This window comes from Lissotriton helveticus, chromosome 8 (genome assembly GCF_964261635.1).
Source record: "Lissotriton helveticus chromosome 8, aLisHel1.1, whole genome shotgun sequence".
In the NCBI taxonomy this organism is placed as follows: domain Eukaryota; kingdom Metazoa; phylum Chordata; class Amphibia; order Caudata; family Salamandridae; genus Lissotriton; species Lissotriton helveticus.
The window spans coordinates 738,087,594-738,112,136 of NC_136069.1; the positions used below are offsets into that span (position 1 = coordinate 738,087,594).

The following is a 24,543-nucleotide window of genomic DNA, read 5'->3' on the forward strand; positions in this document are numbered from 1 at the left end:
ATACATTAACCCTCTATTGTGTGCTGTCTGCGAGGAATAAACTAAGACCAAATGCCAACTGCACCCAGTCTGGTGACACAGGAACAAACGGCAGGTACCAAATGGTTAGAGCAAGAAAATGCCAACTAACTAAAAGTGGCATCTTCAAACAAATTGTAACTTAAAATACTATGCTACTATTGAAGAGGGTTTTGAAATGCAATTTCTCATAAACCAAACATGAAATGTTCACCTGTTCCCAATCTAAAGTGAGCACTCATTAAATGGAATAAGGCAACCCAATGTTATCCTATTAGAGAAGTAGGCCTCACAGTGGTGAAAAACAAATGTTTGTGTTTTCGCTACCAGGACATGTAAAACTTAAAAGTAAATGTCCATTCTTTTAACATCCTCCCCTATGGGCTACCTAAGGCCTACTTTAGGGGTGACCCACATGCAATAAAAGGGGAGTTTAAGGCTTGCAAAGGTGATGATCTTGCGAAGTTGAAATAGCGGTGTAAACCTACATTCAGGCTTCAATAGCAGATCATGAACATGTTTTAAGGGGCTACTTAAGTGGGTGGCACATGGAGTGCTGAAGGTCAACTAGTAGCATTTAATTGACAGCTCCTGGGTATATGCTATGCAATTTTAATAAGGACTTATCTGTAAATTAAATATGCCAATCATGTGTAAGTCAAATTTACCAGGTTTAAAGGGGAGCACACAAGCCCTTTAGCACGTGTTAGCAGTGATAAAGTGCAAAGAGTCCTAAGGCCAACAAAAACAAATGCAGCAAAAGTAGGAGGGGTGAATGCAAACATACAGTACATTACCTTAACTTGCTGACAGATGCAGCAGAGTCGGCAGACAGTACCACAGAGTCTAACAAACTGGTGTGACCTATTCCTTCCATTGGATCAGGCTTCTGGTTCCATCTTAAGGAAATCTGTGCCCATAAGGACAACAACCAACAGAGGCCACTGATATCTGTCAGTGTCAAGAGCCAGCCCCAGGCCATCCAGCGTTCCCTTAGCTCTGAGGTTTCTCAAAGTGGTGGTCAACAGCCCCTGGTGTTAGGCACCCTACTACCACTTTCCTCCGTACGGGTCAAGGGAAGGTAGCCTGAGAAGGAGTATCCAGCCGAGGATCTGTACTCTGGGGCTGAATAGGAATCAGCGTTGAGTCCTTCCTCCTCATGCCCCTCCATCTGGACCTTTGTACCCTCTGTTTGGGAGTGGTGCCCCCAGAAATATGAGCTATCAGGGTGTCTTGGGCAGCCACACATCCTAGCTCTTCCATCCCATCACCAGTGACAACTCATTTCCCAGAATACAGTCAATGGGCATTTGGGGACAACAATAACCCTCCTTTGAGTCACTGCCCTCCCCATTCAAGGGATACCCGATCCATGGGGTGGAAAAAGTCCTGCCCCAGTAAAGTTTGAAGTTTATTGATGTTCGATTAATTAAAAACATTACATCTTGACTCAATTAATTAAAATCATTATGTTGTACTTAGAAATTCTTGTTCTAGGTTCTATACAGAACTTTTATCTGTTGCCATAGTATTGATATGTGGGGAGTTCCATGAATGTCAGTTGGTGCCTCTCTTCTGCCCTGAGAGGAGCGGTGGCTCGTTGTACACACTAATAAATACTCAAAGTCTTACCAACAGTGTCCTGTGATCTTATCTGGTGTCTGGAGACACAACGTCATTTTTGGCGATGAGCGGGCGAGGCACTGCAACATTTCTGTAGCTGTAAAATTACTTTTATATTCTGAATTATTTGAAAGCACAGCTGTGTCAATTTCAAGAAGTTTGTCATGGAATCAACTTCAGTATCGCACAGTCAACCTCCTTCAGCAGCTGAAAATTTTCCAGCTGAGAAGGTGAGGTGTCACTTCTTCTGCGGCAGTTTGCAATACTGTTAAGCCCAGAATGAATAGGGTAAGGAGGTCAGCGGGAGGAATTGGGGTATTTAAAGCTTAAAAACATCTTTCAGCATTGACTTCCTCTGTAATCAGTTGGGATGCATGTCATTACAACGCGGTCTTTACACCGCGATACCTTTACGACGCAGTCATCACATTGCAAGTCGTTACAACGACTTGAGCTAGAGGTGCTGGACTTAGGAATAGTATAATTTACTATTCCAACTCCAGCCTACGTAACAGTAGGGAAGGTGTTGGAATAGTAAATCATACTATTCTTTAGTATATAGCGCCATCTGGCGCAAGTCGTTGTAACGACTTGAGTTGTGATGACCGCGTCGTAAAGGTATCACGTTGTTAATTCCGCATTGTAATGGTTGTCTCCCAATCAGTTGCGGTGTGCGATCTGTTTAGGGAGCAGTAAATTGTTGTTGTCAGAACACAGCAGTCAGTGGTGAGGGATCATGAAGAGCCGGAGCTCTTGTCTGGCAACCTGCCTCTAGCAACTGGTGACGCAGTGGAATCCTGCAAGGGGATTCGGCGATTATCCAGCGTCATCCTTTTGAGCCGCTCCTAGCAACTAATGACGCTGTGGAATGCTCTGAAGGCATTCAGTAGATTTTAACGTCATACTCCCGGGCTGACTGTATTGTGTTTCAGTCAGTTAATCTCTTCTGGTGTCGATCTACGGAGAAGTGTTGACACGTTTAAACTTAATCAGTGTCAGCGTTGTGAATGTACATTGGGCATAAAGATTTTATCTCTCAGAGGAGTTTACTTACAGTGATGTGAAACTAGCCAGCTGTGAAAAGGAGACATCACGCTTCAGTGCTCAAGTAACTGGTTTCTAACTCTTTGTTTGTGTTCATGTTTAAGACACAGAAACATTGGCAGTCCAACCTTCAGGGATTTGTCACTGTTTTTATTCATATATTGGAAACACAGATCACTATTTTCTTCAGTTCTCTGGTAACTTTTCCTGCCTTGTGTGCACAAATCTAAACATTTTACTCGAATTTCTTTGGGCAACTGTGAGCATCACATAAGTACTTGTTTATTTAACTTGATTTTAAATAAGCAGAGTGTACATGTCTTACTACATTTACCATATTAGTCTTACATTTTAGTACTGAGTTTGTTGTTTCAGGCAACGCAAGTAATCCCTGTTTATTTCAAAATGCAATCGGTAAATCCACCACCACCATTTTTAGAAAGCCCAGGTGCACCTCAAATTCAATGGAGAAAGTGGTTTGATGCTTTTGAGACATATCTAGGCGCCATTGGTGCATCTCTTTTCAGGGCTGAAAGAAAGAAGTATCTTCTCCTCAATACTTTATGATTTGAGGGAAGAGAGGTTTTTAAACATCTGCCTGATATTGTGGTGGCGGAGGGTGAAGTTGTTGATGATTACCAAGAGGCTGTAAAAATACTTGTAATCAAATTTGATGTGCAACCGAGTTTAGTAGTTTTATGGCACAATTTCTTTAAGCGTGCATGACTACAAAGTGAGAATGTGGATACATATTTAAGTGTGTTGCGTAAATTATGTGCTGAGCGTCAGTATGGTGAGTATCGTGATCAACTTGTGAGAGACCAGTTTATTGCACATTGTTGGGATAAGCAGATTCAACAGAAATTGCTTACTATGGGAAATCCCAGCCTGTAAGAGATCATTAAGGTAGCAAAGAGTGTCGAACTGGAACAGATTTCGATTAAGGAGCTTAACGTGAATTTCACCTCAAAGGAATCTGTTAATGCGGTTGTTGCTGCCAATGTCAATAGTAAAACTTTGCGTAAAACTAAGCCAAATGAGAAAGGGCTTTTCAAAGGAACCAACATTTGTTACAGATGTGGGTAGATTTGTCCGTGTAAAAATGCAAAGTGTCATAAGTGTGGGAAAATTGGACATCTGGCAAAGGTGTGTCAATCCAGTGTCAACAAAACTGAAACAGTCAACTGTTTAGTTCAGGATGAACCGATGTGTGTAAGTGACCTAGTTAAATATTTCCAAGACATGATCGTTGCGGTCACTGATGAAGGCATAGTTTCTGGTGCTCTGTCTGAGTGTGTGGATCCCTATGTAGATGTATTGGTGGGTGATGTTTGCTTAAAATTGTTGGTGGACTCTGGTGGCTGCATAACAATGATTACCTATGACTTGTTCAAGCAATCTTGGGGGGACAGATCTCTTTTTCCTCCAGATAGGGCACCTGTCTCTTATGAGGGACGCAGAATAGATTTGGAAGGATTCATAGAGGATGTGTTGGAATTTAAGGGCCGGAAGATACAGGGAAACATTTATGTGGCAGTTTGTGGTTTAAACATCCTTGATTGGTACTATCAAGGTCTTTTTGGAATGATATTGAGACCTGGAAAAAGTGAACACGTTTTGGTTGTCAAAGATAGTTCAGATTATCTCTGTTTGGAACAAGAGTTTCCCAATGTATTTTCAGACTCTCTTGGAAAAATCATGGAATTTAAACAGAAGATTAAGGTGAAGAAAGATGCTGTACTTGTGAAGCATAATGTCAGATCTGTGCCATTTAGCCTTAGGGGAGATCTCAAAATGGAATTGGATAGGTTGCAGAGTTGTGGGATCATTGAGCCAGTTTAATCTTGTTTGTGGTTAAGTCCCTTGGTCGTCGCACGCAAACGGAATGGCGAAATATATTTATGCATCGATCTTGAAGTCTTAACAGAGAGATTTGGTTTGATTCACATCCCCTTCCTAAAACTGGTGAATTGTTAGAAGAATTGAGGGATGCACAATGGTTTTTAAAGATTGACTTGGCTTCTGCGTACCATCAAATCATGTTGGATGATGAATCTCGTCACTACACAGCTTTCAATTCCCCATTTGGTTCATTTAAATTCTGTAGGATGCCCTTTGGTCTCGCCTCTGCGGCCTCTGTGTTCCAACGTGTAATGTAGTCAGTTCTTCATGGTGTAAAAGGTGTTGTCATCTTTCAAGATGATGTGCTCATTTTTCCTAAACATTTAGCGGAACATGATATGATTTTGAGGACTGTGCTAGGTACTTTTGAGAAAAAAGGTATTGTTTTGAAGAACAATAAAAGTGAGTTCTGGCAGAGAGAAATAGAATTTTGGGACATCTTGTTTCGGCTGATAGTGTTAGCCCTAGGCCAGGTCTGGTGAAAGCAGTTGTCGATTGTCCATGCCCAAAAAACAAGGATGAGTTAGGCTCTTTTTTAGGGCTGTGTGACTCACGTTCCGTTGCTTTTTAAGTTAGAAAATGAAGGTCCTCTCGAATATGTTAAGGACGAACGTCACATTTGTGTGGGATGTTAACTATCAAGAAACTTTTGAGTTTGTCAAGTCAGAAATGGTCAATGCAAAGACGCTTAGAGCTTATGATCTGGCTGTCCCATGCACCATTACAGTTAATGCTAGTAATTATGGTTTAAGGGCTGTGCTTACTCAATCTTCAAGTATTGAAGCAGTTACTATCAGCTATGCTTCCAGAGTTCTGTGAGATCCGGAACTTAACTACTCTGTGATAGAAAAGGAGCTTTTTGTGTGTTATTGGGTGTGTGAAAAGTTCAGAACTTATATTTAGGGTAGGAAATTTGTCATCCAAACTGATCCTAAACCTCTTGTATACACTCTGGGGGGAGAACGTCTTAAATATGCCACGCCAAGGATTGCACGTTTGACTTCCAAACTTTTACAGTATGATTTTGAGGTAAAGCACATCCCAGGAAAAGAAAATGTAACACCTGATATGCTATCTAGACTTTCCTTGAGTGAAGATGATATATTGGATGTGGATGAGGACAAGGAGGACTGTTTTATTGCTCTTGTTAATGCTGTTGAAAACAAGGCATGCAGTGAGATTGAGTGGAAAGTGGCGTTGAGTGAAGATTCCATTCTCGGAAGAGTAAAGGAGTATATTGCGAGAGGTTGGCCTACAGAGAGAAGTGTGCCTCCTGAAATTCAGCCTTTTTGGAAAGTTGATGAGGAACTGTCTATGGAAGATGGTGTTGTCATGAAGGATGGTAGGTGTATTCCTCCTATGAATGTACGTATCAAGTTGGTTGATTGTGCACATGATGGACATCATGGGGCGACGATGACTAAAAGGAGTCTCAGACTGCACTATTGGTGGCCTTCTATGGACAAGGACATAGAGTTAAGGGTCAAGGAATGTGTTGTCTGTTGTGGGGCAGAAAAAAGTTTAAAAGTTGTCACTACACCTCTACAGCCTATCGCTTTTCCAGTAAAGCCATGGCTTAAGGCGGGGATTGATTTGGTGGGTCCGTTCAATTTTCTTCCCTACAATTTACGTTTTGCGTTTGTGTTAATGGACTTTCACAGCAAGTGGCCTGAAGTCAAGTTTTGTGCTTCTCCAACAGCAAGCAATGCGATTTTTTTCCTAAAAGAAATCTTTATGAGGTAAGGTTTTCGAGAAGCACTTGTTTCTGATAATGGTGTGCAGTGTGTTAATCGGGAAATGAGTGTGTTTTAGAATGAATCGGGTGTAACACATTTAAGAAGCTTGGTTGGACATCCTCAAACCAATGGTCTGGTTGAGAGGATGAACAGGGTTGTGGTGGAATGTATTAAGTTGTCTAAACATAATGGTTTTGATGTGAAGGGTGCTGTCAGATCCATTCTCTGGTTTTACCGCACAATGCTACATTAACTCACAAAAGTTTCACCCTTTGTAACACTCAAAGGTACAGTACCCACTTCTGCTCTATATCCTGCCTGGCTTTTAAGAGCAGTTTGTGACAAAGTTTTGTGTTGGGTGGATCATGTTGCTTCGGAATCCCGAGTTGAAGCTGCGCAGAGGAAGATGTCCGACAGGTATAATCATAAGAGATCAGCTAAGACAGTCGATTTACATCCTGGTGACTTGGTTCGCATCAGAAACACAAATTTTGTCAAAAAAGGAGGTATGTCATTTGGTGAACCTATCTGTGTCGAGAAGGTTTGTGGTGGTGCCATTATGTTACGTGGTGGGCATTGGTGGAATGCTAGCAAAGTTGTGATAGTTCATTCTGCTGTCCCTAACTCTAATTGTACAAGGAGTGATGTTGACACATCTTCTAGACCAACTCATGTGCCTTCAGGTAATGCTTCTGAAACCTTAGTGACTAGTGAAGCGCCAAGGAGATCTACTCGTATCAAACGTGTTCCTTGGAAGTTACGATGATTTTTTCTATTTTCATCCATTATTTTATTCTGCATGCATTATACTACACAAGATATTGAATTGTTCTATACTAGATACTATTCCTGTATCAATATGTTCATTCATTTAACTATTATTAGTTATAGTTTTTTTTGTTTCTCTTACTTGGTTTTATTTCGGTAATATGTTGTACTTAGAAATGCTTGCTCTAGGTTCTATACAGAATCTTTATGTGTTGCCATAGTATTGATATGTCGGGAGTTCCATGAATGTCAGTTGGTGCCTCTCTTCTGCCCTGAGAGGAGCGGTGGCTTGTTGTACCCACTAATAAATACTCAACGTCTTACCAACTGTGTCCTCTGATGTTATCTGGTGTCTGGAGACACAACACATTACATCTTGACACATATAACAATGATAAAACATGGGTAAAACACTGTTTGAGAAGAGAAGGAAAAAGGTATCAAGTTTGAAGTCCCCTGAAGGTGACGCAAATGCTCCATCCCAAAATGTCTGACATAGCCCATTCACCTTCACCTCACACAAAACATTATTCTGAGGACCGCTAATTAAAAGTGTTCCATGCTAGATTGGATGAGACTCCAAGAGTCACAGTGCTCCATGGAAACAAACCCAGTGTGACTCGAAGAGTCAAAGTGATCTGTGGAAATAAACAACGACCGATATAAAAACAATCATAAGCATTTTAAAAATACCAATTGCTGATTATATAGCTGGCAAAATGCTCTTTTAAAACGGGTTATGGCCAGTCAGCGATTAGGACATTATCCTTTTTCTGACTCATCAGTTTGACACCCACTGGTCAAACTGCTCCGAGACAGTATGGTGCAGCTCCACAGGTCGATGTGCTCCATGTGAAAAAGGCTACCAAAGTAAAAGCAATCATAAAGATTTTACATTATCAACCGCTGCTTTCATAAATTTAAGAAAACGCCTGGATAGCTGGCATTATTCTCCTTTCAAGCAAGTTAAGACAGCCGCCAAACATGCCCTCTCATTGAGAGTTCCAAATATTGACTAAAGCCAATGGTACCTCATTGGTTTTAGGGCTTTGCAGATGTAAAGCACGTCTATTGAGGACTCTTCTGTTTGTTCGCACCATATGCATCGCATACCACCTTCACCATACTTGCGACCATAACAATAGCATCTTAGAGTAATAAGGCCATAACGCATTCTCATAAGAGTATACTTTGCATGGTTTGGGAGAGGCAGATTCAGATACTCGAGAAGGGTATCTGGAGTGTGGAGATTCACAGCCAGCTGCCATGAAATTTGGCTCTCAGGTTCCTGATGTCCTGATCTCATGAAATTATCTTTGCTGTTTTCATTAATAGCTTACCTGTCATTCTCTGCAGTAAGGTTTTATTTATTAGATATTCTGTGCTCTCTAATTGAGGTTACCAAGAGCAGGCCTCATGCAGACCCAGGCTCTTGGAATTTATCCCGTGGAAGATGTTTGATTGAGCCAATTAGTGTCATTTTCATATTTTGACAGTATGAAACAAATTTGGCCTCCAAAATCAAATCAAGCTTTGTTAATTTAAATTCCAGTCTTCTTTGTAGTTGGCTATTGCAGGCTGGGAGTGCAAAGTGCAAATAGTCTGTGATAGCAGATACATTGTTGTATATCCAGCCACTCGTGGAGTTGATCCTTAAACACCGTTGTGACGAAAGTTGTTGTGGACATCATTTTTGTTGCCACCACCGTCAGTAGTGCACTTGTATATTTACATCTCTTGAGTTGGGCCTTCCTGCATATCAGGTGTTTCGCCATTGAAATCAGGCAGCCTAACTGAGCTTTCCTGCCTCCTCATTCATTGAGCATAACGCCAAGATATAAACAGCCTGATTCATCAACGGGCCGTTTTGCGAGCCCCTAATAGCGAATCATAGCGATTCGCTATTAAGGACTCGCAAAACGGTATTCATGTAGGAATTGCTAAATAAATAGCGATTCCTACACATTCCTTATTTGCGAGTAGCAAATTGCTAATCGCAAATAAGGAATAACTCCCCATGCATTCCTATGGGCCAAAAGGCCCATAGGAATGAATGGGGAGTATTCCTTATTTGCGATTAGCAATTTGCTACTTGCAAATAAGATAGCGATTTATAGGGTGCCAGGGGTGTCCAAAGGAGACCCTGTAGCACCCCTTAAATGCAAATTGAAACAGGTGTTGCGCACACACATGTCCAAAGGACATGTGTGTGTGCAACATGCAACTTAGAAAAATGCTTTTAAAAGCATTTTTCTAAGTTTTTGCTATTTACCGAGAGGTCTGACCTCTCGGTAAATAGCGGCCCGAAATTGCGAATTAGCAATTTAAAAATGGTTGATGAATTGCATTTAAGGAATCTCAAATAGAGATTCCTTAAATGTAATTCCTCGCAATTTAGCGAATTAGCAATTACCGAATTTTGCATTTGGGATGATGAATCCCAAATGCAAAAATTGCGCTCGCAATGGGCCAGATTCTCAGAATCTGGCCCTTTGCTAGCGCAATTCGGCTTGATGAATCAGGCTGAAAGCTTTTTACTCTTTCTAATCTTGAGCCTCCAACAAACGAAACATCCTTTTTTTAACCAGGTGTCTACCAAAGATCAGTTTTCATCTTCTTTAGATTGATGGTAATGTCAGTAGCTGCGCAGTATTCTGCAACCGCATCAAGCGACCTCTAGAGGCCAATTTGGGTGTTATCAAGGACCAGGACCTAATCTGCGTATTGCAAGGTTTGTATTTTTCGCTTCATCAAATAGGACGGGCAGATCCTTGGGACTACTACATGACTTTCCATGTCTTCCATATACAAGTTAAAGAGCATTGGGGCAAACGTCAAGCCCTGTTTCAATCCTTACTTTGGTATAGATTTTCACTGAGGTTGCCCAATTAGCAGATAGTTTAACTTTCACCCGTGTGCTACTGCATAGTGGCTCTATATGCTTCAGGAGGTGCAATGTTAATTCCCACTTCCTTAGCTTTGCCCAGAGTCGGCATCTCGGAATATTAGCGAAACGTTTGTAAAATTGACAAACACTGCATTAAGAGGTCAGGGCTTGGGGAGCATAGCTTTATTGATTAGGTAGGTTAAGGTCTGGAGATTATCTTCGATGTTACTATGCCTTTGAAATGCAGTCTGAAACCATAGGATCAGTTTCTTCTCTTCCAGGCTTCCAGCTTTTCGTACACTAACCCTACATAGCCCTTTCCCTCCACATCCAATAAAGCTTTAATTATGTAGTTAGCGGGTGAGGCTCTGCTTCACTTTTTATGTACAAGGGCCAAGATTGAACTCCTCCAGCTTTAAGGAACTGTGGCCGTGGCATAACAGTCTGAGAAAAGTGGGGTTAAGATGGATATCCGAAGACTCAGATCCGATTTTAATAGCGCCACCTGAAAACCATTGGCGCCTAGTGCCCCAGCTGCTCTTATTTTCCTTACAGGTAATCCAACCTTTCTTAATCATGGCCAGAGATTGATATTGATATTTTGATATTTGATTTTTTTTTTAACTGCGCCGCATTGTTTGCTTTTAAACTGCACTCACCTGATGTGACCTTATTTCTTCACTTCCCCGGTCCACCGCTGTGAATTCAGTTTGTGTGGAGGGAAGCTCTTTCTTTCACTCACCGGCAGCGCTACACTTCCGGTTTCTCAGAGCACCAAGGTTAGCAGGCTAGTGTCCCTGCCCTCATTACTTAAGCCCCATGCCTCCCGCGACGCGCATTGGAAAGCACAAGTAGGCAGATTACTTGCCGACAGTCTTCCTTGAGGAGCGCCAAGAAAGGGCTACTGTAATTGGAAAGGGAATATTTTTTTTTACTGCATCGCATTGTTTGCTTTTAAACTGCACTTACCTGTTGTGACCTTATTTCTTCACTTCCCGGTCCACCGCTGTGAATTCAGTTTGTGTGGAGGGAAGCTCTTTCTTTCACTCACCGGCAGTGCTACATTTCCGGTTTCTCAGAGCACCAAGGTTAGCAGGCTAGTGTCCCTGCCCTCATTACTTAAGCCCCATGCCTCCCGCAACACGCAGCGGACGGTATACACCCGTTACGACGCAACTTTTACTCCGCACTACCATTACAACGCGGGCATTACAACGCATGACATTACAACGCATTGCGCTGGGGGGCGCTCTAGGATAAGAGGTAAGTTTAATTTACTATCCAACACCTTCCCTAGGGTCCACGGGGACTGGAGTTAGAATAGTAAATTATACTTACCACTATCCAGCACCCCAAAGCGCTATGCGTTGTAACGGTATTCGTTGTAAATACCGCGTTGTAATGGTATGCGGAGTAAAAGTATGCGTTGTAACGTCATACATCCGCAGCGGACGCGCCGGTGGCGCGCCTAAGGCGCGCCAAAGGCAAGCCCGTCTGCGCTTGTCTGCGCCCGTCCGCACCTGGACCAGGCCCAGGGACACCCTCCCTGCCTGTATTTCTAAGGGCATCCCATCCAAATCACTAACCTACACTTCCCAGCTGCTGAAATCGATACATAATGCCAACATGTGTTATCACAGCTGCCAGAGTATTAACTTAGAACAGATAACTCAGTTCCCTGTTTTCTGTCCCGATTGTTCTTTTTCTTTGACGAACCAACATGATTCCTCACTTTCATTATCCAATAAGCAACTCCCAGTACAAAAAGCCTATCCGGTCCGCCCTCTTAAACGTACGATCATTACCAAAACATAAATATGAAATTTTAAATCTTCTTGAAGACCTCAAGTTAGATCTGCTTTTTATAACCGAATCTTGGGGTGACCCTTCTTGCAGCCTAGATTTCGCAACAGCAACCCCGAGGGTTTCTCAAACACTAGATTTGATAGAGCATCTAAAAAAGGAGGAGGACTGACAATTATACACCGCGATTACTATGTAGTGAGAACAGTACTCATTCCCGCGACAATTTGTGAAGCAGTTAGCTTATCTTTTTCCATACCACACTTTAATCCCCTTAAAGGCATTCTTCTTTATCGATCGCCTGGCTCTAGAACCAAATTTCTCACCTCCATTGGTTGTTTATTAGATTCAGTGGCCGGGGAAAATAATTATACTATCTTTGGAGACTTTAACTTCCATCTAGAAGCCCTTGAAAACCAAGACACTTTGGCCCTCCTAGCAGAATTTAAAGCAATAGACCTCACTCAATTAGTCTCTTCCCCCACTCATTCCACGGGACACACACTAGACGGCCTCTTCTCCAACCATCAGCAGCTTATACTGGGTGATATCATTCCTATGCCATGGACGGACCACTATGCTGTTCTCTTTGATCTTATATCTAAAACTACCCCTGCTTTACCCAGCATACCCACTACTGCTAACCACTTTAACCCCTTCCAGGCTGATGACGGCCCCCATCCGTCATGCATCACGGTGGGCGTGTGCTGATGAAGGCTGGGGGCCTTCATGATTCCGCCCACTCTTTAAAAGGCCCACACAGCGCGAAAATTCGCTGTGCATGCAAAAGGTTAAAGCATGGGGTAACATTGACGCACAAGCATTTAAAGCCAACTTATTAGCATCTCATTCAATTGTTTCCTCAGACCCTGAGATGGCAGCACTTAACTACACAAAGTGGATCGTGGATGCGGTCAACATGGCTGTCCCTATAAATAGAAAGTCTACCAATAGGGCCAAGCTATCGGCCCCCTGGTTTAACGAAATCCTCAGGCTTGAAAAACAAAGCTGTAGACGACTAGAGTGCCGATGGCGACTTTGTTACGATCATAAATTACTTTATAAACAGGCTCTGTCCAAATATAAACAACTCCTGATCACAGAAAAAAGCTAATTCTATTGTACTCAAATAGAATCAGCACAAGATTCAGTGAAGCACCTATATCAGGTGGTCACTCGGTTTTCGGGACAGGGTCTCTCCTCCTCCATCGCCGCATCCCAAGATCTCTGTAATTCACTGGCAACCTACTTTCAAGAAAAAGTCAGTGATATATATTCTAAGTTCACCATTCACACCGCCAAAAAATCCTCCTCATTTGTATGTCAATTACACAAGCATTCCTCGGGTGAACCTTCACTCACACCCACAGATAAAATGTTTGCTCCTTCACTTCAGGAATTTAATCAGGTGTCCCAAGAAAAGACATCTCACCTACTTACCACTATCAACTCTGAATCTCCCGATGATCCTTGTCCCCCTTCCACCTTGAACCTGTTTCCTAACATCATAGGCACCAACCTATCTGAGATCTGTAATGTGATATTCAAAACAGGCGTTTATCCTTCCATCTGGAAGAAAACTGTTATCAAACCCCTTATTAAAAAGACCAATCTGGATCCTTCAGCTGTCACCAGCTACAGACCTATAGCCAGTCTTCCACTTCCAGCCAAGAGCATTACAAAGGTTATGAATAGCCAACTATCAGATTTCATTGACCAAAACAACTGCCTGGATGAATCTCAATTTGGATTTAGAAGGGGACATGGTACCGAAACTGCTCTTATCAAGGCTTCGGATGAAATCAGGAGGATATTAGATGGGGGAGAGGCTGCAGTCCTGATACTACTGGATCTCTCGGCCGCTTTTGACACGGTCGATCACAGTATTCCGATCGGCCGTGTCGCGGACGTTGGGATCTCAGGCTGTGCAAAAGCCCTTCTGTCCTCTTTTCTTTCCAACTGAGTACAATCAGTCACCCTTGGTAACTTCAGTTCCCCGTTGTTTGCCCTGCCATGTAGTGTTCCCCAGGGAGTCTGACCTTATTTAACATCTATGTGTCGGACCTGGCGTGGGTCATTAAGTCCCATCACATGGGCATTACATCATATGCAGACGACACCAAACTGGTGCTGGCAGTGAATAATAATGGACAAAAGATGGCGCACAATTTCCAACAGGGAATGCTAGCAATAAGTACATGGATGGCAGACAACTGCCTTACATTAAACTCTGATGGGACGGAGGTTATGATTTTTGGCAATCTTTCCCCCACATGGCCCCTCACTTGGTGGCCAACTCAACAGGGGTCAACTCCATCACCAGTTGCAAAGGTAAGAAACTTGGGGGTTATTTTTGACAATAAATTGTCATTTATGGACCATGCCAATAAGGTTGTCTCTGCAGCATTCTTCATTATTAAAATGATAAAGAAACTCCTACCTTATCTTCCTATCTTTACAGCTAAGACCCTTATTAGCACATTAGTCATGTCCCACATTGACTACTGCAACAGGCTTTTCAATAATGCTCAAGAAAGCGTATTAAACAAATTGCAACTGGTACAAAATGCAGCAGCTAGACTGCTCACAAGCACTCCCAAATCTAAACCTATTTCCAACACTATTCGACAACTGCACTGGCTCCCTGTCAGGAAGAGAGCCAAGTTCAAAGCACTGTGCATTGCTTTTAAAGCACTACATTTATCTTGACCTGAGTTTTTAAAAAATTCACCCTGTCTCTACACTCCCTCAAGAGGCCAACGTTCATCCTCAGCTAAATTACCAAGAACAAAAAAAGCCTCTTGGTGTGACAGATCCTTTGTGTCCACCATCAAACTTTGGAATAGTCTTCCGCCCCAAATTAAGACAATCACGTCCTTACTCACATTCAGGAGACAAATAAAAACTTGGCTCTTCAATCAATAATGAATTCTCCCCTGCTCGCTTGCTTCCATAGCGCCGAGACACCCATGGGTATTTGTGCGCTCAATAAATCTTCCAACTAAAATAAATATTGGGAGGCATCTGTGCTGTTCCCATTTCCTTTACCCCCATTGGGCTGTCCATTGTGTCTGATATATCCGGGGTTTATATCTCTGTTTGGAGCATAGTGGTGAGCTCAGACAATTGAATGTCAGGTTCTATGGCCCATTCATCATGCTTGTTGTACCTGCTGTTCGTAACAGCTGTTTTGAGGTAGAGTTGCTTTATGTGGTTAGTCTATTGTTTCAGAGAGATGTTGCAGACTCGTAGATTTTGGTTTTGAATGCGCTTATTGACTAGCCCCCAAAATGTTCCTAGGTCCGTCCTTCAACTTTTTGTTTGTCTCCACATAGCTGTTTCATTTATATGCTTGCCTCAGTGTTTTCACTCTTTCTTCCATTCCCTTTACATTAGGGTCTTTATTCCTAAGATAGTGGAGGGTGATAACTAGATATTTTCATAAACTTCATGTTTTATAGCCCTCAGAGTACTCCTGTCTATTTTGCTCCACCTCTGATTTTTTTTTGTATACCTCTGCTAGAATGTCTAGGAGTGATGGGACCAGAGTGGCCCAGCCAGTCAGTACTTTGGGAAATTACCCAGGTCATTGCGGGACTCCCTGCGGACAAGACACCTGGTACAGACGGCCTCACACCGGTGTTTTTTATAAAGAATATGCCCCAATTTTAATGCCTTACCTAGTGGAGACGTACAACAAATCCATTGAAGCCAGCTGCCTTCCCACACCACTCCGTGAGGCACTCATCACCCTTACACTGAAACCAGAAAAGCCGCCAACATCATGCGACTCCTATTGCCCTCTTTCGCTCATCAACACGGATAATAAAATACTGGAAAAAGTATTAGCTAACTGACTACTCCCCCTCATGCTGTTAATAATACGTCCAGACCAATCTGGCTTTATCCCAGGCCGTGCCACCTCACATAACCTCAGAACCATCTTTCTGGTAATGCATCAAACTAATCCCTCCCTTCCTGCAATGGCTGCACTCCTCGAAGAAACTAAAGCATTCGACTTCCTTGAATGGCCTTTCCTTATTACTCTGCTGGCCTGTCTTGCCCTCATTCAAAATATTAGATTTTTGTACACCCGTCCAACAGCGCGCATAAAACTTAATAGGTAGATCACTGACCCTATCACCATCACTAGAGGCACACGGCTGGGGTGTCTACTCTCACCACTGCTTTTTTCCATTGCCAATGGAGCCCCTTGCCGCACAGCTATGTCAACACCACACCCACTATGGCATTGGGTTCTCCGCCCTGGCACTGGTCACCTCTATCTATGCGGATGATGTCACGCTATACATCCGCGAACCACACACAAATCTGGGCCATATGACAAGATAAGTTATACGTTTCGGGGGATATTCAGGTGTCCACATTAATTGGAGTAAATCCATACTGTTCCCCCTTACGGATGCTACTCAACATTGCGCGACAGAGTTTCCGCTTAAATGGGCGACTGAGCCAATTAGATACTTGGGGATTTGGCACAGCAGAAACACAGACGAACTCTGGTCAGCTAACTATGGTAGGGCCATGGTGTGGCTAGAAGCCAAAACCCCAATCTGGAACAAATTGCCGCTTTCCCTGCATTGCAATTGCCAAAATTATTATTTTGACAAATTGTCTTTATTTATTTTTAAATAATCGACTACCTCTCACGATACAATTCTTCAATAGACTGCGATCTAACTTAATCTCTTTGACATGGGGAGGACGCAAGCCACGAATTGCCTATGATATCTTGGCGCTCCCTTTTGCACATGGCGGGCTTGCCGCCCCTAACCTGAAGCTATTCACTAATTGCAACCAGGCCACTTTTCTAAATTTTTGTCTCCACCCGACACCATTTCAACCACACACTGCAGTAGAGGCGGACTTGGCTTCTCCTTGGTCGCTTAGCACACCACTGTTCCTACCCTATTAAAACCTCAGAAATCAGCACAGTTGAATGCCTTCGCTGGGCATGGGAGGGACTTCATAAACATGCTGGGACAGTCACTATATAGGCCCATTCATGCAACTAGCTGAAAATTCTGCTTTTCCTCCACTACAAAATAAAGGCATGGCACTCGGCGTGAAGATACTAGGAATCAGTATTAATGCATATTGATATCCAGATGGTCAATCCCCCCCCCTCGAGGGCACCGCTACTTCAACACCCACACTCCTGGATAGCTCCCTGTACCACCAGATGTGCGCATCATGCAAAAGTGTTAACAACTCATTCCCGGTGCCACCTCCCATCAATTTAGCACTAGATTATATACACACCACTACTTCACATCGCATGCTCATTTCTAGATTATACTTGGTAATCATGGCAGCTGCACGCAATGATGCTCAGCGGGTGCGTAACGCGTGGTGGGTGGATTTTCTGGACAGCCCTATATCTGAGCAATAGCTATATTGTTGCAACCAAACAGAAAGACGCTCCCCCAATTAAAGGCTTAGACAGATATACTATAAATTCCTTCACAGGCTATATCATACCCCACTAGCACTTCATAAAATGGGCCTCATTACAGACTCGAACTGCATGCGCTGGTCGGCGCTTGATGCCACTTTCATGCACCTGGCCTGGTCCTGTCCTACAGTGGCATCATATTGGCTGGAGGTATGGGAGACCATCAGCGCTATTACCTCAATCACTCTCACACCGAATCCCCTTCTCTGCCTACTTGGTTAAGTTAAAGAAATTCCAGATGCCTGCCGGCGCCTGGTGCCAATGTAAATGGTTCTGGCCAAGCGTAGAGTGGCAATGCCTTGGGGGCGGAACCCAGCACCAATGCTCAAATCCTGCTCAGTGACGCTGCATATGGTCAAACACACTACTGGAATCTTATGCCGTCAGCGAGCAGGCTGCATGATATTTAGGGACCATTAGTTACTTACCTACATGGCTTGACTGAGCCTCAATCAGACGATAACACCCCTATAGACAGTCCGGGATGCACGCCGGTACGAGTGACGGATGCCGGGCTGGAGGTGAAGTAGCTCTATAGCATATGATTATCACTGTGATCTAACTTGCCTCTGTATGACCCCTTCTTCTTTTTTTTCTTTTTTTTTGTTTTAAATATTACTGGTCGTGAAAGCCTGATTATGTAAATCTACTGCTGGTTACCTCGGATGCTTGCATGTGTATTAATGATCCACTGTAATTTGTTGATTCCACTGTTGAACTGTATGTTTTAACATGCCTTGTTGAAAATGTTCAATCAAAAAACACATATATATATAACATATATCATTGGAAAATTCATTAAAAAAACCTTGAAAAAATAGAACATTGGGAAGAGCCTAAAACTGTTGAACTTTGTACAAGTTTGATAAAAAAAAGTAATTTTGCATCATTGTCCAATTTCTAGATATGCAGAATATATATGAAAACATTATGAACACTTATAAAGAAGCTTCTGAAACTGCTCAGACCATTCTTAAATTTAAATATTCTTCAAAATTTATAACGTTTGTTGTACCTTCAGGTCGGAGGATTCCATGTTAAAGTTTATGCAGTTTTTGAATTCCCTGTGCAGCCTATGTGACAGAGATGTGGTAACAGCCTTCGATCTTTCACCGTTCTTAAAGGTGTGCGACTTAGGTGGTAAGTAACACGTGTGCATTTACATTAAAACAAAAGTATAATGAATTAAGGCTTTTAAGTGAAATTCATGAAGTGTATTTGTGTATTCATTATGTAACACAAACCATATAAATGCAAAGTATAACGGGAAATTGATTAAACCACCCCTGCATAAGTCACCAAGACTATCCATTAACATCGTCTGGATGTACATTTGGTGGGAGCAAGCTCATCCCTACCAAACAATCAAGCCCCACACCCGTCCCTCCACATACATACCATGTGAGGATTACATTGTCATATATGCCACCCAATTGAGATGTTGGTGGCCAGGAAGTGAGGGTGATGAACAAGTAAATAGAAGCTCAAGGGAACTTAGTTAGCGAGTCAGTTGTATTGAAAAAAAATATGCATAAATATCAAAGCAAGCAGAATTAAGTGTCTGCACATTTATTCAATCAAAGAAATGACCCTATTGCTAGGGGGAGTGGCTACATGGAAAAATAGTTGTGATTGTGCTCACATGAGATACACATTAAATAACATGAGGCTAGGCTAATGTTATCTAAGCTACTGTCATAATTCATAAAACAAGTGCCCTACCGCTCTACAATAAAAACGGGTCCCATCACTCGCGGTGCCTAAAAATATGGAACAGACAAAAAGCTTAATAGCATTCATGATAAGCTATCATCCAGGTTCGGTATTAAAATTAAAATAACTATTAAGGCTCAGAAAGCATATTGATCTGGATCCTACGGCTGACTTCAGAAAGTATCCCACGTGATAACAAGTATCTGCATCGGATAGTAGTTGCAAACATCTTAGTGCTGCTCTCAAGTGCCAAATTTTGTGTTTCCTTAATAGTGGGGTTAAGAACGTTTTTGTGTAGATTGCAAAAGAAGAAAAACGGTGGTAAAGACTGTGATGCCCTGCCATCACACAGACAAGGACGGGCTGGGACATCTTTATGATACCCCAGTGGAAAAGATAGTAAAAATAAAGCTGTTCTCGCCCTAAAACAGAACAGCAGGGATCTGTGATCTCCTCCATTTCTCTTGCGTTGTAGAGAGAATATAGTCTAAACCGATTGAATTCCTTAAATTCGCGCAGGTTAGCACTATTGGTTTCCAGAGTTCCCAGGAATTTAAATGTAATCGATTTTTTATTGTTGAGCAAGCGTAGGATTATCAAGAGAGATAACAGTCTCAGTCCTGTAAGCGTTTTATGAATGTAGGCAAGCCAAGAGAAGCTTAAGGGCACATGCATCATTGGTTTTTGCATTCGCAAATGGTGCGAATCGCAAAAATCGGCCGTTTGCGAATGCAAAAACCATTTTTGGGATGCATCATTTTTTTTTCATTTTTCGCAATTTAAGAAATCGCAATTTTTAGCGATTTCTTAAATTGCTATAGCATTTAAGAAATCGCAAATTTTGCGATTTCTTAAATGCTATGCATGATTTTTTTTAAATTGCGAATTCGCAATTAGGAAGGGGAAAATTACCATGAAGTCAACCTTCATGGTAATTTGCGAAAAGTTTTAAAAATGCACAAAAGTGCTTTTTTGAAACTTCTATTTTACACACACACATGCCCTTGGGACATGTGTGTGAGTAAAATGTACTTACCTGACATTTCAGGGGTGCAGGGGGGGTCCTTTGGACCCCCCCTGCACCCTTGAAATTGCATTCTCATTTTGCGATTCCTTAATTGCAAATTCGCAAAATGAGAATGCCTTGCCATCGATTCCTATGGGGCTCTAGGCCCATAGGAATCAATGTAATGTGATTCCTTAATTGCGATTCGCAATTAAGGAATCGCAAATAAAGAAAATTAAGGAATCACTAAAACTTTTGAAATCTCTTGATGCATAGGATTTTCCAATTCCTAAATTGCGATTCCTTAATTTTCGCAATTTAGGAATCGCAAATTCCTACAATGGTGCATGTGGCCCTGAGTGCCGCAGCGGTACAACGGAACCGGTGACACTCTAAAAAAGAAAAAGAATTATGTGGGGTGGTGGGGATAAATGGAACATACTATCTAATAAAACCTCCTAAAATCTATCTACAATACAAAAACACCATATTCTGACACTCAAACCCGTAAAAAGTTGTTTTGTTAACACTGTACGCTGTGCCTAACAACTTTCCCCCATTAGCCAGTGCTCTGCAGCAGTTCCTAGAGAACCAAATTGCAGCTTCTTACACATTTATCAGCAGTGCAAACGTTCAATAGCCATACAGCCTGATTCATCAAGCCGAAATCGAGTCGCAAAGGGCCAGATTCTGAGAATCTGGCCCTTTGCGAGCGCTATTTTTGCATTTGGGATTCATCATCCCAAATGCAAAAATCGGTAATAGCGATTTCGCTATTTTGCGAGGAATTACATTTAAGGAATCTCTATTTGAGATTCCTTAAATGCAATTCATCATCCATTTAAAAATTGCGAATTCGCAATTTGGCCCGCTATTTACCGCGAGGTCAAACCTCGTGGTAAATAGCGAAAACTTAGAAAAATGCTTTTGAAAGCATTTTTCTAAGTTGCATGTTGCACACACACATGTCCTTTGGACATGTGTGTGCGCAACACCTGTTTCAATTTGCATTTAAGGGGTGCTACAGGGTGTCCTTTGGACACCCCTGGCACCCTTTAAATCGCTATCTTATTTGCGATTAGCTAATTGCTAATCGCAAATAAGGAATACTCCGGATTCATTCCTATGGGCCTTTTGGCCCATAGGAATGAATGGGGAGTTATTCCTTATTTGCGATTAGCAATTAGCTAATCCCAAATAAGGAATGTGTAGGAATCGCATTTCTTTATGCAATTCCTACATGAATCCCGTTTTGCAAGTCCTTAATAGCGATTCGTTATGAATCGCTATTAGGGGCTCGCAAAACGGGAGATTGATGAATCAGGCTGATAGTTTGCTCTACAATATTTGCAATCATTTCCATTGGATGTATTCCTCCTCTTTTATAAACTGTACACCAATAGTTGGCAACAGTACACTTTAGTCTCATTTTTTCCAGAACATATTTATCAAAAGATACAGCAGTTGCAGTCCCCTAACCTATTATCTTAACAAACTAACAGCAGCCAATCACAAACTTTACTCGGGAAACTTATATTTTTGGCATCCTCTTTAAACTCTATTGCCTACCTGAAAATGTCCCACTCTTCTACTGACTTCTGTGAACAATACTTGGATTTGGTAAATGACTTTAACTGTTGCCTCTAGTTCAGAGCATTTCTGATTGCAAGCACTCGGACATCATGATAGTTCACTTCTGTGCAATGACCTGGTACCAATAACAATGTTAGTTCTTAAAATTCAAATTAAGGAGACATTGGCACAATTGACGGCTCTCTTTCCTCACACTGCTTTTGTATATTGCAAAATATGTCAAAGTCAGAAGTGGTAGTAGTCAAGTTAGTTTTGTTTAAAGATTGAGAAATATCAAACATATGTCAATAAAGCAATTTAGGCATTTATATGTGACCATGATTTGGGCTCCAAATACTTTCTGTTTCGGCATGTCTGGAATGTATTATAAGGATGCTGTCCATTTCACAGCAGAAGCAAACTGGATCTTTCTTAACAACATTAGGAAGTATATCCAGTTCGCCATATAAGTGTGCACAACACACTATTAACACAACAGCTCATCCCAGAGCCACCTTACACCACTAAAACTGGATATAATTTCAAATAAATTATTTTTTAAATTATGTTATTCGTACCAAGTTACCTTTGAGCTACGTTGCTGGGTAAAATAATGTTTTATGCACATACTATTTAACTGATAGTGTGGTTGTACTGTAGAACCAATTAAAAAAATGTTTTAAACCACACACTAACCTCCTCCTCAAAATAACAATTATGTGTGTGTAAATATGTGTCTGTCTGTCCAGGTGTTTGACTCAATGTGTGTGTTGATGTAAGTCTGACTATGACTATGTCTCTGTGTATGAGGGAGTGTGTGAGTGTGCTTATGAGTGAAGGGTCAGGGACTGTGTCTGTGTGTGTGTGTGTGTGTGTGCATTAGATGTTTATGAGTGTGAGACTATGAGTGTGTTCTTTTCTGTGCCATTTTCCAAGTTTATGTATGGTGGTAATGAGTGTCTGTGACTAGTGGTTTTGCCTGTGTGGGCTGGTTTATTAAAAAGAGTGTGCTTTTGTATGTCCATGTTCGAGTGTGTGTAGAGGGTGTTGGATGTGTGTGTGAGTTTAACAAATTGTATAAAATAATTAATCATGTAAAAAAGTAGCCATCCGATACCAATTTGTATAGCACTATAGAAATACACATTGAATAATTGTACTAATCTATACATATAGCATTATATGTAAGAATCATTGGAAAAATGTTTACATGCAATGCACTTGGAAAATGTGCATTAATGCAGATACACAGACATTTAATCATTCATACTCTTGCATTTGTAAGGATGCAACATCCAGCTCCTTAGCCTCCTGCACCTCAAATTGTGTCCCTTCTTAAGGACGTCCCACATGGCACAGCATGCTTTATCAAAAGAGTGAACTAATTGACCGCATCACCCCGACAGTGATGAACTCAATTGATTCCCGTTTTAGGCTTGCAGTTTCTTCAAGACCAGCTGCATCATTTCCAAACCGACCGGCACCCCACTTATCTGGCTGACATGTTCACCCCAACCGATGGCTGTCTGCACACATGGGGCCAGACACCTTTAGACTGGAGATGAAGTAGTACACAAGAGTAAAAAGGAGACTATAGACTTTCTCTTTTATGCACCCAGGAACTGTAACAATACGAAAGGTTCAATCAGAACCATCCCTACACTGATCAAATTATAGGTAGAGCTGACTGAAGATTTTTTAAAAAACACTTCCTCATAGTGATGTAACAGTCCACCTCCATTCACGGAACCTAGAATCCCCTTCAGTCACTCATTGCCTGTTTTTTTTCCTTTACACTTTTAACCGATCCACTGCCTTCTGTCTAGGTTCATGCTATATAAATACCTGATGACCCACCAAGGTGTAGCCAAAATTCCTTGCAATTAAAACTCTTTTGCAGAGGCTGAGCCTAGTTGCCTATTGGTCTTTCCCTGAGCAACTGTCTTAGGTATACAGAGGATAGATCAATAACCTAAATAGGGAGGCTACAACCATGGATATAGTGACCAAGAGCACCGGCAGTCTTACACTGTCTTTCATTTATTTTGAACCCTTTCTGAGTTTTGAGGTAACTATTGATGAAATTGAACCTCTCTGGTACATAAACTATATCTGTAGTTCAGATATGGTATCCTCCAGGTAAAATCTTTCACCTCCAACTGGTCTGCAGGGAGTGAGCGTGGCGATGAACAATGTCCAGCATGTGTTGGGGGGAAGAACCACTTATTGTTGTTTTGCCCCTGGTACAGTAGTCTACGGGCAACGTGGAGTATTCCACTTTGTAAGAATCTTGGTACCAGGATTTACTAGTTTACTTTTAGAATCTTGAGCACTAGCACACACAGGCCCCATGTTTTTGGTGTAGAAGAATTTCTTAGGATAGGCTGGATAAGGTCCTCCAAGTGCAAATAAAATGTGGTAGCCATTACCTGAGCAATTAAAACAGGGAAGAAAGCAGTGGATTGTGTTGTAAATTGCAAATGTGTTCAGTCCATAGGATGTTCCACTCTGTTTTAGCATTTTACCCTGTTTTTATGACAGTGTTTATGGGCAAGAAAGCCTTAAGGGCATCGCTCTCTTGTTTCAAAGGGGAAATCACAAACCTTGGTCTCATGAAGTGCCGTACGGTCAGGGCCGGACTGGATACCGGGCGTTTTGGCATACTGCCGAGCTGGGGGCTGATGTCACTGCAGTGGGGGCTAATTTCGTTGATGGAGACCTCTGTGTGCTTCGAAATAAACAAAGCAAAACGAATTTCTCTCAGCATACCCAGGTCTCCATCAACAAAATCAGCCCCCATCTCGGCAGCATGCCAAAACGCCCAGTAGCCAGTCCGGCCCTGAGTACGGTGCAAGATGCAGTGGGAGAATCCCGTACTCTGGCTAAGGTCTCTAATACGGGGAACAACCATTACAACGCGGGTTTTACCACGCGTTGCTTTTACATCGCATGTATTACAACGCATGTGATGTTACAACGCGGGGTAAAACCACGC

At 42.0% G+C, this 24,543-nt stretch overlaps 1 protein-coding gene across 1 annotated transcript in view; it reads left to right on the plus strand.

Annotated features, from left to right (window-relative positions):
• Positions 1 to 24,543, plus strand: part of LOC144771761 (acetylserotonin O-methyltransferase-like) — a 323,217-nt gene that overhangs the window by 196,193 nt on the left and 102,481 nt on the right. Inside the window, exon 5 of the mRNA XM_078656056.1 lies at positions 18,279 to 18,397. Coding sequence (XP_078512182.1) covers positions 18,279 to 18,397 — 119 coding nt within the window. The remainder of the gene's footprint in view (positions 1 to 18,278; positions 18,398 to 24,543) is intronic.